This window comes from Perna viridis, chromosome 3 (assembly GCF_037379345.1).
Source record: "Perna viridis isolate PV_CMFRI_1.1 ecotype Kerala chromosome 3, ASM3737934v1, whole genome shotgun sequence".
NCBI classification, from domain to species: domain Eukaryota; kingdom Metazoa; phylum Mollusca; class Bivalvia; order Mytilida; family Mytilidae; genus Perna; species Perna viridis.
In genome coordinates, this window is record NC_142447.1 from 19,057,874 (window position 1) to 19,073,312 (window position 15,439).

Genomic DNA, 15,439 nt, shown 5'->3' on the forward strand with positions numbered 1-15,439 from the left:
GCACATTCTGAACAAAATATTACTGTGTGGTAGGAAAACATGATTTGAATATTGATCTGAATGCTTATCAGTTTTATTCCGTCTGACCACATCGAGTACTTTATAATTTATTGTGTCTACATAACCAATTCTTCCTTATTGGGGTTAGCTTCTATGAATTTATGGCTTTAATTTACATATCTCATCATCAAATGTTAATTTTTCTTAAAAAAATACTATATAAGTTTTTAATGACTAAAAAGATTCAGTGAAGTTAATGAACTCTCATCTTATCTCAAATTTGATATTGCAGCTCGTATTTTAAAGTTGCTTTACAGTTCAGGATAATTTTTTTTAATATATATCCAGAATTAAAAAAAAACATATTAAAATGGATTGACTAAATATGAGAACTTCTTTTATTGATGTTCACCAAGCTGAATTGTTTTAAATTTTGCTAAAGTACAGCCTCTAGTTGCACCACTAAGTTGATAGTAAATGAAATGAAAAGATAAATCTCTTATTATCAGTGTTGACATCTGCAAAACCTGCTGTAGTCGAACCACACAAACTCGTAGTGCATATTACTGGTTTTGGCATACACTAGAATGCTGTGTATATAATGCTCCTCCATACAAGTTCCAAGGCTGGCTGGTCCACAATGACAGGTTGACGATCCACATCTGTATATCAAATATTAATTTATTGAATTACTAACCTGGCAGCCCGGGTAATATTTTCGTCCCACAAGTTTCTCTCAAATATAACCCCCGGGTCACCAGTGACGTCTTCTGTCTTTTGATTGGCTAAGTGGATATGACGTTATTTAATTTTATTTTTATACGTTCTAATATTCAAATTAAAAAAAAGAAACGTTAAAATATTTCAAATTACTTATACCATCTTTCGATACAAATGCACAAAAATAAAGTTAATTTAGAAACTTTCTTCTTAGTTTTCATTTTATTTCATTAGCGGCAATTTACTCATATATTGTGCATATCCATCGGCGGTGACCTGAGTCTATATTTTACCGATCCCAGGGTCGCTTATGATATTGACCAGGGAAACAGATTATTAAATTACTCGCCAGACTTCGTTTTAAAAAGGAAAAGAGGGAGTGAGGCGCGTGGTACAAGTACAAACAAGTATGAAATGATTGATCATTATTTAAAACCGATAAAAATACAGTGACGTTAATCCAATTGAATTAAAATCAGGCTCAAGTTTATGTAGTTAATTTATATTTTCGATTTTGTATTTTGTCTGGATTATTTCTTTAAATGTAAAAACTATCGTGAAACCGTAATTTAAGGAGGCAGACCTAGGGTAAGGGACACAACTCTTACAAATCATTGGAACGTTTATATTCACCATTTTAAAACAATGTCATGTAAGCATCAATGTAACTTGGACTGATTTCATTCTGTTTCAAAGGGAAGTTTCACAGACTGGTGAAACTGAATATAATACAAACATATCACCGATTTCAAGAGTTATGTCCCTTACCCTAGGTCTACCTCCTTAAATAGTAATTGATTTTACATACTTCAAACGGGGAAAGTGGGGAAATAATTAAAAGCGTTTTAAGGTGATTTTTTTTCTCAATAATGCAAACGATACTTGCCGTTGTAATTTATTTAAACTGTACAAAATACTTCCGTCTGAAAATGCCTCTATTTTTTCGTTTCTAGAAACGCCCCTAATCCCAGGTTTACAACATTACCTGTGGCATCTTCCTATTTCTATGGTCTGGTTGGATTGAAGGTTGGTGTGACCGTCAGCCTTCACGACTTGTCTTTCTTCTCCATTTATCGTAATTTCTATTGGTTCAATCAAGGTGGTCAGTCTTAAATAATGCAAGAAGAAAAGTTGTATAATAATAAAATCATCTTTTATATCCCTTTAAACAAATGAAAGATGAAAACTTTCGAGCGTCTTACTTCTTTAATTGGCCAAAATTAGCAGGTTTCTCTTGCCTGTTGTAACCTTTTTACTCTATATATTTGCTAAACAAACCACTTCGTTAATTATGAACAACTTTGATATTAATAATTTGAAGAAAGCTGACTTCCATGCAGTCATAACAACCTTAAACAATGAAGCAACAGTATAAGGGTATAAAATCCAGATTAAAGAAACAATCACAAATCACTATTTAGTAAACATTCCCTGGATTATACAAATGAAGTGTGAAAACAAAATTGCCGGTCATATTAACTCTTATGCAATAATCAGTCGAAAAGGAAAGTGAAAACCGGAAAATTGGAAGGTCCTGACTTAAGTTGGTACAGGCATGAAAATGGAGGGTCAATTTAACCTCATTTTATAGAAAAACTGCATGCAATTGGTACTTACGTTTCACAGCACTGTCGTGAGGACGATCGAAAACTGTATGAAATGATCGGTCTATACTTTTTGATTATTCCAACTTGTGAATGCCTTGTTCCAGCTGTATACATGTTCTGTAGGTCTTTTCTTGAAACCAATAGCCCATGGTAAAAATAGTTCACTTTTCTCTCATTAGTAGAAATATTACAATTACCCTCATAACAGTCGCAGTACTGACATATTCCGTGTGATGGAGTAGTGCAAACTCGAATTCTTGACCGTTTATGAACTGTATTGGCAGGAGTTTTGGTATATTTATTGTTCCCATTTAGCGTATGATGGCTGATATGAATAACTGTGAATAATATCAAATATGTTATCAACATTTCATAGGTAATGTGTTCTATATTGTTGGTTTGTTTTTTATTGACCCATCTAGTGGTTAAGGTAATTATATTATTTATATAAAATTGAATAAATTCATCAATTTGGCTTTAAATACATTATATTTCCTTGCTTTAATATTCATATACGAAGAGATTTGTAGAAACATGTGGGGAAGTTTCATGGGTTATTAAACAAACTGGTTTAACGTAAAAACAAGGAAATATGTACAGACGATACTTTTTACTCAGTAAAGTAAAATAGGAGCGGTTTTTACCACCCTAAAAAGTCCCAGCCTTCAACGCCGATTAAAACAATTTATAAACATATAAACAATAAATTATTACGAAAATAAATATTCCCCTTTATTGACTCCCTTTGCAGCCTGTCATGCTTGTAATTTTATTTATTTCAGGCTAATTTGGATCCTGTCTTTTTTAAGACCACCCTAGCCCCACAAAATCGATTGGTGACTGGTAAGTTCTTCACAAAGTTGTACAAAACTGACTTACATTTGTCATATCAAAAATAAAATTATATGGAAGAAAAATCTAGGCAACCACGATTCTAGCGGAAATTAAAAGAATGTAATCCAGGGACAAAGACCAGACACGGAAAAACAGATAAACACAACAAAGAACATAAAGTAAGAAAAGAAATAACGACAGAGATATTTTTACAATAAAATGACCATCAAGCAGTATCAAAATCAATCTCTGAATGAAGAGATGATCATGAACGAACTTTAGTGTAAATATATATACATTGTATTGAAAGAAAAAATCAATGCAAATAACAAATAAAATACTATTTAGAAATGAATCGGTATGATCCAATGGTTCTTATGAATACGACAACAATAGAAATGAGAATACGACAACAATAGAAATGAAAAGAGTGAATTCATACAAGTCAGTTTGAGAAACGTGTACTTCAAAAATATGTTATTGAACAATCATAACAATGTTAACAAAGATGAACAAAATACTATTTTAATAATAATAATAAAAAATACTAAACTTATATTATACAATGATATTTCAAGTGTCGATATGCTGTATATGTGTTCCATGAAGTAATCTCTCATTAGCTGCATGAAAACGAAAAGCATAGCAAGAAAGAAAACTAACAACAACTATTAAAAAAAACCAACAACAAACAAACACAACCATTTTGATGTGTATATCACACCCATAGACCTATATCGCATACCCTATATCACAATCCTGGACCTATATCGCATACCTAAGATATCCGTCTGCACCACGAAAACTGGTTTGTTCAACGTGTCATGCTTTTCCTTTCCTCTTTCGTCTGCACTGGGCTTGACTTCTTATGAGCAACTTGGTGAATGTTTCTAAAGAAGCAGAGGACACTTACCCTAACGGTGCACCTGGTCCATGCTCCCAGATTTTCGTGGTTGTCTGCTTTTCATGTTTGGTCTTTGTCCCTGCATTACATTCTTTTGATTTCCTGTAGAATCTTGGTTTATTTTATTACAACACAAAGAACATAGAATAACCAACATCATACATACAAAGTAACAAAAGTACGTGAGCAACTCGGATTGCACCAAAAACTGGGAGCATGGACCAGGTGCACCGGTAGGGAAATCGTTCCTTTCTTTTCGAGAAACACACACCGAATTGCTCATAAAATGTCAGGTCATTACTTTAATTAGTGGATTTGGTGCTGATCGTTTCAGTATGTATTTGTTTGGTTATTAAGCAATATCAAGTTCCACGCAGCGGCAGTCGTTCGTTTCCTCTTTTACTAATCGCTGCAGACAGGCCTTTTGAAATTATTAAAAAGGCGTTATTCAAATCATACGTCATTCGACAATCGGGTAAGGTGGCGCAAAATCATTCACTTTTCCTCGACTTAGCAAGATTCTTGCATTTTCTGAGAGGGCTGGCTACAGCATCTAGAGTGAATTTCAAACGTCAGAGGCTGTTCGGAGCTGGAAGTGATATGTGTACCTTGATCTTTGTCTGCATAATAGTGTTTATCTTTTGTATTTCAATCATCTCTCATATCGATATTTAACTATAACCAGTGGTAGAAGTAAGGGGCATGAAAAAATAAGACAATGCAAATACAAGTGTTATTTAAACTTTTGCTCAATGGCTTTTTTTTTTGGCTACCGTATAAAGATTTCAAAGAAAGAACAAAAAATCTTATTGAGTTGCTTTGCCCGTTCATAGTAAATTTCATGTATATGAAGGTTACTAAAATTAAAAGGTGTTTGCAAAATTAAAACTACCGTATATTGGAAATTAATGAACTATAACAGCATCAAAAACATCAAATTAGTGTATTAGGTCATAACCTGTAATATCTTACGTCTTTAACAACAGTGTCAAGGCTGTCTCGTGGTGACGATAAAGAGCGGAGGATTATGATATTTTTGTAGACTTTTTTCACTACCACAGAAAAAAATAGGTTAACCTTACATCATCAAATAACGAAATTGTAAACGATATTAGAATAATTAAATTAGCACTATAAAACACGCTCATTTGTCCGTGTGAAAGTCCAAAATGCTGGTTAAATAAACATTTTTTTCTCAAAATTGCAACAACCGAATAACAACGTAGACCTCTTATGTGGTATATAAATGATGTTGAATTATAACCAAAAGTGAATGATTAGGGTTTAGATATTTGATCATCTCCTGCTTGATATTTATAAATAATGGTACTTAAATATTGTCATTCTACTTAGATAGAGTGGACAGAACAAATTATATGGGTAAGATAATCGCAACCAGTCACAGATTAGATATCTAAAAGATTTAACTATTACGCCAAATACACTTCTACATGTGACTCATAACGTGACTATCTTGAGAGGTTCAGAGGTGGTATGGTTGTCAGTTGGGAGAAAATGGGTCTGTAATATATTCTTTGTTATTTTACTGACACCAGGGTCGATGCTTTTCTGCAGAAAGTGATAGTGTCGATACATAGTGATCATGATATTGTGAAAGACCATGATAGAAAAAGAACAGACATGATGACACGTTTCAAATGCACCAGCGGTTACACAGCGAAATAATAATCAAGGGAACCAAGGTTATAGCGATAATCAAAAGAAAGTAATCCAGGGACAAAGGCCAGACATGGAAAACAAACATACACAACAGAGGACATGAAGTAACTAAAATCATACATTCAAAGTAAGAAAAGCCAACAAGCAACTCTGACTCCACTAAAAACTGGGAGCATGGACCGGTAGTGTAAGCGTCCTCTGCTTTTCTAGAAACATCAGCCGAGTACTATGACACGTTAAATAAATCAGCTTTCAGGGCGCAAATGGATACACCATAAGATCCACAAGTTCATGATGACGACCATAAAACTTCTGTAGTGATGACTTCAATCTTGTAGCAATATAACCCTGCTCCAAAAGCATTTTTGTTAGAATTCTAGCGCGATACAAAAAGTGTTTGTATTTTCGGCAAGCTCTGGTATAACGTATGAGTTGTGATATGAACACTCTTTACGAAGGTACTGAAGAGATGTTGTCAGAGATGAAAGGAAAGTTGAAAATTCTGAATGAAAATCCATCACGTTTGTCGTGAAGTTTGTTCTATAGTTTTCCTTTACCATCGATTTCTACGTGTAAGTCAAGAAATGAGGCTGACTTCACAAGGTCTGTAGTATACTTTATCTCAAGTTCTTTGGTGTAAATGCGATGTATCAAATCCCCCGAAATTAGTATTGTTTAAAGATAATACGTCATCTATATAGCGAAAACTGAGATTAAAAGATCTAGCTAAACGATATATTGTTGAAAAACGCGTCCACCACACTGGATAAACATGTTGTCAATTAAAAGTTCCAGGATTTTGTAAACATCTTCCTCTGTATATATGGAAGATGATTTGGAATTACTTCTTACAAAGTATGAGGAATCTCTACCAGGAACTATATATTTGTATCTAGGTGTACCATCTGTTTTGGGAAAAAACAATATAATACTAATACAAAAGAGTTAATATTTTTAAGAGTCATCAAAACGTCTTCAATAAGTGTAAACACACCTTTAATTAAGCTCTGGAAGGCCCCGACAACAAAGAATAAAATACTGAAATATACGGTAACAGAACGATGACACTTCTTAAAAATCAAACTAAAAAGTAATATAACGACACAAAAACACATTAATGACCAACATCTCCGGACTGTGAACAGGCGCATAAAATCTGCAATGTAGTTATAGTTGTTTTATAAGGCCTTACCCACCCCCATTTAATGTAAGGTCAAAAATGAACTGAAACAATAAACAAGCACACCATAAAATTTATTCAATGATACATCCAATTCTCTCCATGGAATACCTTAATATAAACAACATAGACAAAGAGATATCCACTTAAAGAACGCCCACAGTTACTGAAAGATATCCCAGAACATATCAAAAAATGACAACAATACTATCAAAACTATCAGCATTAGAAATTATTTTTCACTACAATTCCAGTTTTGAATACTTACGTCATGTACTAAATTGCCAAGATTCCATGTAGTGCAATACGAAAAATGACTTAGTTGTTACGCTGGGATGCAATTAGGGGTCGAATATCTCTATTAATGAAAACATGGTTCGAAGAATGGACAATTATTTGAAATTCGTATCCTTGACTAATAAATCTGTTCAGGACAGTCGATAAACCCATATTTTATGTAAAAGAAAGTGCTTTATAGATTGTATTTCTGTTAAAAGAAAAAAAAACTGGATGGGCAATACAATTTTCCAATGCTCCCAGTTTTTAGTGGAGTCCGAGTTGCTCATTTGCTTTTGTTACTTTGTATGTATGATTTTAGTTACTTTATGTTCTTTGTTGTGTGTGTCTGTTTTCCATGTCTAGCCTTTGTCCCTGGATTATATTCTTTTGATTACCGCTATAACATTGGTTCCCTTGATTACTCTTCCAATAGGAACCTACAAGAGCTATTACATTTTTGTATCAAAGTTTTGTAACAGTGAAAAAAAAATCTTAGTAAACGTTCTAAGAAGTTAGTCATATCGAAACCCCTGGTGCAAAATCTTTCACGTAAGGAATTCATTACTTCATGATTAATTAATACCTGACTCTTAATTATCACAAATATTAGCCAAACGGATTAGTTGCGAAGTATAAATACAATAAGTATCACCATCTAAAAATGGAAAATTAACAACTGGAAAATCAAAATAATCTCTTTTGTCATAAATTTTAGGTTGGAGGTTTCCTTTTTCTAGTGCAATATCTAAATTAAGAAAAGGTGTACGAGTGCTATCATTGTTAGACTTAGTCAGCTAAAGTAATTTTGGATAGATATCTTGAATATAGTTTTCGAAGTTAGGATACTCAAGTACCTTAACCCATCATCAAGTTGTCTAAAAATATTACTGAATTCATGCAACAGGTCGTGTTTTGAAAGATCTTTAAAGAGTATAGGCACAAATTGTGATGTATAGCAGTAGAGAAGTAAATTTGCTACAAGAGGAGCACAATGTGTCCCCATCGGAATAACTGATAGCATTGATCATGTCCAAATTATTCATCCCGTCTTCGGTCACTGAAAAATGCACTGTAGTCATCACAAGAAATGAATTGAGAACCAGATTTATCAAAGACCATTTAATTGAATTTTAATTTTTTTTCAATAAGTTTATTTGGCAGCGTTGCATAAAGAGTTGAAAAGTAAAAACTATCGATAGAATTATACGAATCTGAAAGTTATGAGGTCGATCCAATACTTCAAATGAATTTTAACACTCCAAAAATAGTTTACACCGTTATTTTCACAGCATTTTTTTGTAATATACAATAACGAAGTTTTTAATAGTGGTTTAAGTAGGGCTAATAATTTAGAAATATCAGTAGTAGATTATTTGCTTAAAGATAATAAAATGTGATTTGAACAGCTTTTTATGAAATGTTGGTATCCAGTATAAGGTCAGAACGGTCATATGATCAGCGTTAATACACAACAAAGCAGCTGATATTTGACAATTTCAGTTACCCCACTCTCGGTATTAATTTTACATATTTAACAAAAAGAACTCGTAAAATGGTAAACATGCAATAAAACAAGCACATAAATACACTGCCAACTCGTTTAAAAAATGGTAACGTTTTCATTGCCATTTTTTTTGTGCGTGGATATAACCGCAATATTCACAAATAATTCGGCTCACACGATTACAAGATTATTCGTGTGAAAAACTAGATAAGCAAACGTTTACGTCTGGATATTACAAATAACATGTAAAGATACTTGGGATCGAAAGCTTGTCTATTTTACAATGAGTATTGTGTAGAAAAAAAGGCAACGAGAGAAATTTAAAACGAAGCTGTTCACGTGAAAGATGTAATGCAGAGTGGAAAAAAGATATTATTTTTGAAGTTCTACAAAGTAAAAAAGAAATCAGTAAGTGTGAGCGGTTGATGACAGCCGTTTTTTTTTATTAGGAAATGAGTTGATAAAATTTACTCAAATTAAGTTCACTGATGACGACATGAAAAATACAAACAATTTCGATAACGAGATAACGAGGTCAATGCATTTCTTTGAACTAACAATGTTACTGTCAAGAATTAAAGAATAAACGTCTAGAAAAAAGCATATTTCAATGTACTAAGCACGCCGTCCAGTGATCATTGAATGTTCATGTTTTTTTTCAGGCTTAGATAATATCTTTTGTTAGGTGTTGGACACTTCATCAACAATAAAACAACGAGGGTAGAGAGAAATCTCGACGGTAAACATACAATACAAGACTGAAATGACTATTGTATTTTCGGACGCTCTGTTAACAGATAGTCAATTGTGGATTCGGGTTACAACTGGTTGTAAAGCAAACGTAATGGCAGTCTTTTTTTTAAATTAAAAAAAAAAACCAAACCAAACCAAACCAAACCAAACAAACAAACAAAAACAAAATTACATGTCCTCTTTTAAGTTTGAAACCCTTCTTATATCTATTCATGAAAGCACAAATACAAATATTGAAAACAGCAAGTCAGGTCAGATAAATCACTGACGCCCTGTATGACAATCACATTATCCGACAATTTCCCATTTATGTGACCAATGCATGAGGATACAGTTGTATTGAAATTAAGCAAGAGGTGTAATTTTGTAATACCATAAAGCGGGTAATTTGCGCGGATACCATATTTCACGAATTCGTCTATGAATAGGAGTATTTAATCAAACTCCAAGGCAGCTCCAGTTCCGTACCATTCCTCCACTAATGCAGTGATTAGAACCAAATTGTGTAGTGCAGCCATGGAAGAGACCAATGCTCCGGAGTTTGGTATTTAATGTTCTCCGTCTTTTTTCGCGTCTATAGATACTGTCTACAAAAGCAGTGTGAAGCACCCGGACTTAAATTAAGCCAGCTTTTATTTTAGCGATTACCCAAAACGAAAATTTCCCACTGCACGGAAAATAAGAAAGACTCGAAAGAGAAAGTGCTTGATTGTGATTTTTGATCGTCACAACCTGCAAGCCTTTTTAGCGATGACCAAAATATTCGTCAGAATGAGAACCATTCACATTTGCCAATTAAACCAAATGATGATGAATTGTATGATGAAAAAAATCACATATTATTTATCTTTATGTGCATAATTTAGAATATTTAGAAGAATATAGGAATAAAATATTAATGATCCATTTGAGGTCGACTCAAGTTGTGGGCGGCAAGTCTTACTGAAGAAAATGTTCAAATTCCACATACTTATTGATATAGTTATAGGAATAGACGTTCACTATGCACATTATTTATACATTGTCGTTTTATTCAACACAGAAAACCACGCGAACTTCAAATAGAAAATTGAGGATCGAATACCGAATCCACTGTCTTATCTGTTGAGGTTATGATATCTACAATGATGAACCCCATTCATTTATAAATCTCAAGAGCCATTCAGAAACAGTTAACGTGTTCTACACCAGTTTTACACCAGAAAGTATACGATTTTTGGAACTGAGTAAGTATTTTAAAAAATGAATACTTCTTTTGATAGTTATTAGTTATACTTAGTATTTCATTAGTTCATTCAATTACTCGCATGGCGAAATGATACTATCATCTCACTAAACGTATGGATATCTTTTTGTAAATCCTCGTCTATATAATGTGTTTTTGTGAAGATTTGATCCGGGATTCATCAGTTAGACTGTTCATTGTAAAGATGAACATATGCATCAGTGCTACATGTTTCATAAAGAAGTCGAACACGATCGATCGTTATCCATCTTTTTGGTTTCAAGTTTGAAAGAAATATATTGATAGTAATCTTTAAAGTAAATTATGCAGTCGTGAATTAACATGTAAATCGACCACGTGTCAGTGATTAGTGAAAGGCAGAAGACAGCATACAGATGAATAAACGAAATTAGAAAAAGCAACATTTGGATAAATTTTGTAGTCAATGGCATATTTACATCTTATATGTTCAAAAAATTTACGTACCCGATCTGAAAAGTTTTAGCAAGTAGTGCGTAAAGCTTAAACAATGCATTTAACGACAATACCCTATCAGCTCCAATATTAATAGTCAACAACCCCTCATGGGAAGAATTGGGATTGATGTTACATACGATGGGGACAAAACCTTTTGTAGGTTTCAAATGGTCTGCAGCTGACATATCATTTTACTGCTAATAATCTTTAGTTTGTACATTTGTGTTATTCATATTCATTTTTTTTATTTCCGTTGTAACAAGGGACTCACACCTTTTTGAAGTGATTTTGGTATGGTGTGTTTAATTGTGTTATATCTTTCCACAGTGGCCAGATGTTAAAAGGGGTGTTGTAATCATACAAAGTACTTTAACCCCGCTAATTTTTTATGCGTGTCCCAAGTCAGGATTTTCTAGCCTCTGCATGTCTTCTTTCGATTTCCCCTTTAGTTTATTTTTATGTTACTTGAGTATATAGGGGCAACTATTTCGCTGTACCTGTGTATAATGATGTTTTGGGGAAAGCTGCAGTCTGCCCTTTCATATTAGGATTTCCTCGTCGTTCGTTGAAGTCCAAATGCAATTTTAAGTGAATTCCAAATCAATACTTTAAAAAATGCACAATACAAATTTTTATTAGTGTTAATTTATTTGCATTTATTTGAATTTACAGTATATACATAAAAAGTATACACCATTATATTAATACGTTCATTTATCCAACGTTCTGCGCTACATTGAAAAAAAAAGTATTTTTACCTATATTGTCCTTTTAATGATGATTCGCGAAAACAAATGTTATACTAATCTTATATCATAAATTGAAGCGTGTCTCTATGTCAATGAAACCATCCATTGGTTTTACTGTATCCGTCTACAAAAGAAGAGCGAACACTCCGATATTGTTTTTTTTTTTTATTATAAGTTTGATTATAGTTTAACGAAAAATAGCGCTTCATTGTAACAATAAATAACACAGTGATATCTGCATGAGCCAACTATTGAAGAAGTTAATCTCAAAATAAACGAACAATATGAGACAGACATGTCTTTTGTATCTTCAATTGCCTCGAGTACAGACGGTACGTTATGAATTGGGTGCAACCTAGATAAGATGTTACAGAGAGTACAAATTGATAGACTCAAATTGAAAATTTTGCATAAGGTTCACTCTTCAGTCAATGGAATTGCATCATATCAATCAGACGATTTGCTTGTTTCTGTGAATGACACTAATATAAATATAGTTAACAGTCAGTCAGATAAACTCACTGATTCGCCTTATGATACCAACCCTTATATCCCAATATCTGTCCATGTGACAAAAACGAATAAAGTTATAGTGGGTGCATGGAGCGCTAATGGTGAGAGAGGTGCAGTGTTTGTCATGTGTATGAACGGTTAAATAGAGAGAAAGTACGAGTTTGATGACCAAGAGCCTCTAATTAAGTTAACTAAATAACCAGAACTTCTAACAATCGTTTACATGTGGCAGACTATGATCCTGATGATGAAAGAGGTAGAGTGTTGGTGATTGGAGAGGAGGACGGAGAGGCTTTGTAATATATATACCTTGGATATTCCTCTGTTAATGAAAGCATACAGTTCCAACCAGTGGATATAGAAACCACGCCCAGAGATAATGTCCTTGTTGCAGACAGTTATGCCGGATTTGTCCATGTCTTAGATAATATGGGTAAATTTCTGACTTAAGTTAACACTAAAAACTCTGGTATTTTCTATCCATGTTCTCTCTGATACAGTTTTAACAAGTCTCTGTTCATAGGATGTAATACAGGAAGTGAAAGTCAATTCTATCCATGTTCTCTCTCGATCAGTGTTAACAAGTCTCTGTTCATAGGATGTAATACAGGAAGTGAAAGTCAATTCTATCGATGTTCTCTCTCGTACAGCTTTAACAAGTCTCTGTTCATAGGATGTAATACAGGAAGTGAAAGTCAAGCTAAGAATGCAAAAATTTATGAAGTCGATATGTCACGATGTTAAAGAATTGGTATTTGGAAGATTAACTTCATCAAAAAATATTAAAAAAACCATGTATACCCTACCGGTACACCTGGTCCGTGCTCCCAGTTTTTTTTATTGAAGTTCGAGTTGCTCATTTGCTTTTGTTACTTTGTATGATTTTAGCTACTTTGTTGTGTGTGTCTGTTTTCCATGTCTGGTCTTTGTCCCTGAATTACATTCTTTTGATTACCCTATAACCTTGGTTGCCTTGATTACTCTTAGAAGGTATAATTGGTTTATGCACACTATATATTTTCATATCATTCACTTTTGCCATTTCCAAAGAGAATGTTACTTCCACAAAATATTGCATACATAGAACTGTATCTGCTTCTTCATTGCTGCAATATCTTATAGGATTTGTTCTTATAAATTATGTATTCAATATTGATTTATAAGCACTTTTTGTACTTTCAGATAGTAAATATAAGTGTTTTTTTTTCAAAATTACAACAGTTCCATATTTGCCAACCTATGAGAAGTTACTTAATCTGGAGTTTTCATACTGTGACCGTGTAATGGTATGTAACTGGTGTCCTCATCGCCCAGCCCATAGACACTCGGTTTCAGTTTGATAACATTGTAGTAGTTGATGGTTCTTTTACAAATTTTCTACCATGGTTCTAGGTTGTGACTGGTTTTGGTTTTTTGTCTCAACTAAAAAAAAATGGACGGGCCAATACGTGCATATAAAAAAAAAAAACTATTCTAAAATACATCAAAAATTATTTTTGATAAATTTCAATTGGGTTTCATTATTCAAAGTCTTTATTATAGATATGACATGTGTATTCACATGCAAATAGTTTACTGCAATTAGTTACATTTAATCAAGTAGAGGCTCCTGTGGGAAGTCTTTCATTTAATTGACACATAGTAATACTTTCCCAATTTCTGCATTTCTTTTCTGAAAATAGATTTTAACATACTAAAGTAAAGCAATTGTACCTGCTAATTGAAAGATTGTAATGTTTTTCTCATGGGCGGTTTCAGGTGGGGGCGTGCGCCCCCTAAAATTTGCTAGCCAAACTGTCAAATCGATCAGTGTCATCATTTATAACCAATTACGACACAAAATCTAATCTTAATGATAAAAGGCTGTATTGTGACGAGACCTGATAAGATTGCAATGGGTGCACAATACAGTAGCGAACGAAGAATCCCATGCATACAAAATTAAAAACGAGTTAAGGAAAAAGTAAAAGTAAAAGTCTGTAACTAGTATATTAATGGCGGATCAACCGGGAAGGGGGTGTCCTAACTCTTTTGTTGGGAAAGTTGAGCTTTAATGCAATGACCAAACAAAAGCGAAGAACCCCAACTTTTGTAAATCAGGATCCACCCCTGTGTAAATCAGGATGTTGAATGCACGTGCTGATGCCCAAAAGAGGGTTTCCGTCAGAAAATCGAAATTTATACATTATGTATGAAACTATTTTTTTTTATGACAGATGAAATGATCTATCGATTCGAATACTTATCGAAGGTAAATTATATTTGAAATGGAGCATTTTCGTCACTTAAATTATCTTTCTTTGGCCGAGCCATACATTATAAGCGTTCAGATGGCATGTTTCACTCCAGCTGAGAACCAAACAAATTCCAAAATAGAATACTTTCAATCAACAAATATAATTTCAACAAACGCGAATATAAATTCCCAACAAATAGCATAAAGTGGAGATTTCTCTTGACAGTTATGATGCTAATGCTTGTAGAGGTAAGTATTGTTATGAGGAAAGGAGGTTGAATCTAATATAAACTCCAATTTCATCTACTGTCTAAAAGGTCAAACCAATCACACGTGTAAGTATAGTGACCGTGTTATAGGACCAGGCCATTGTTAATTCTTCTTTCTAATAAATTCTTAACATATAAAACAACAAAGGCCACCTTCTCAATTGTTTCTATAACAAAAGTATAGATACAGAATAGCCAGATTCCAGAACATCACACATCGCAAAAGCAAACCAACCTTTACATTTGTACATTGTCAAATGAACTTATTACTATCGTTTTCCTCTGCAGCAAGAAAACGAGCATTTCAGCATTGATTAAGTTCAGATACAAAACGTGTCTTTATGGATCTCTTTTTGGTACAATAACTTTCAAACGGCGGTAATGATTAAAAAATGATTGATTGATTGATTACTGGGGTTTAACGCCCGAGCACGAATATAAAAATAATAAGTTTGAATACAAAATGCAGGGAAACTCCTTGAGAAACAAGTCTAGGACAAGGAATTGGT

The 15,439-nt window shown here is 33.4% G+C and overlaps 1 protein-coding gene and 1 pseudogene across 3 annotated transcripts; one reads left to right on the forward strand and one right to left on the reverse strand.

Moving 5' to 3' along the window:
• Positions 1-143: 143 nt before the first annotated feature.
• LOC148621329 (uncharacterized) lies at positions 144-15,311 on the reverse strand. Of its 3 annotated transcripts, XM_088575515.1 has the most exons (5): positions 13,987-15,311; positions 12,735-13,088; positions 2,338-2,665; positions 1,706-1,828; positions 149-662 (listed from the first exon to the last, which is right to left on the reverse strand). In XM_088575515.1, the coding sequence occupies exons 3-5, from the start codon at positions 2,439-2,441 to the stop codon at positions 506-508; spliced, it is 384 nt and encodes a 127-aa protein (XP_088431641.1). In that variant the 5' UTR covers positions 2,442-2,665; positions 12,735-13,088; positions 13,987-15,311; the 3' UTR covers positions 149-505. The 3 variants fall into 3 exon arrangements, with proteins under 3 accessions (XP_088431639.1, XP_088431641.1, XP_088431642.1); XM_088575516.1 differs by lacking the exons at positions 12,735-13,088; positions 13,987-15,311 and adding an exon at positions 3,940-4,650; XM_088575513.1 differs by lacking the exons at positions 12,735-13,088; positions 13,987-15,311 and having other exon boundaries at positions 144-662; positions 2,338-3,210.
• LOC148621330 (uncharacterized) lies at positions 12,052-13,169 on the forward strand (annotated as a pseudogene).
• Positions 15,312-15,439: the final 128 nt, after the last annotated feature.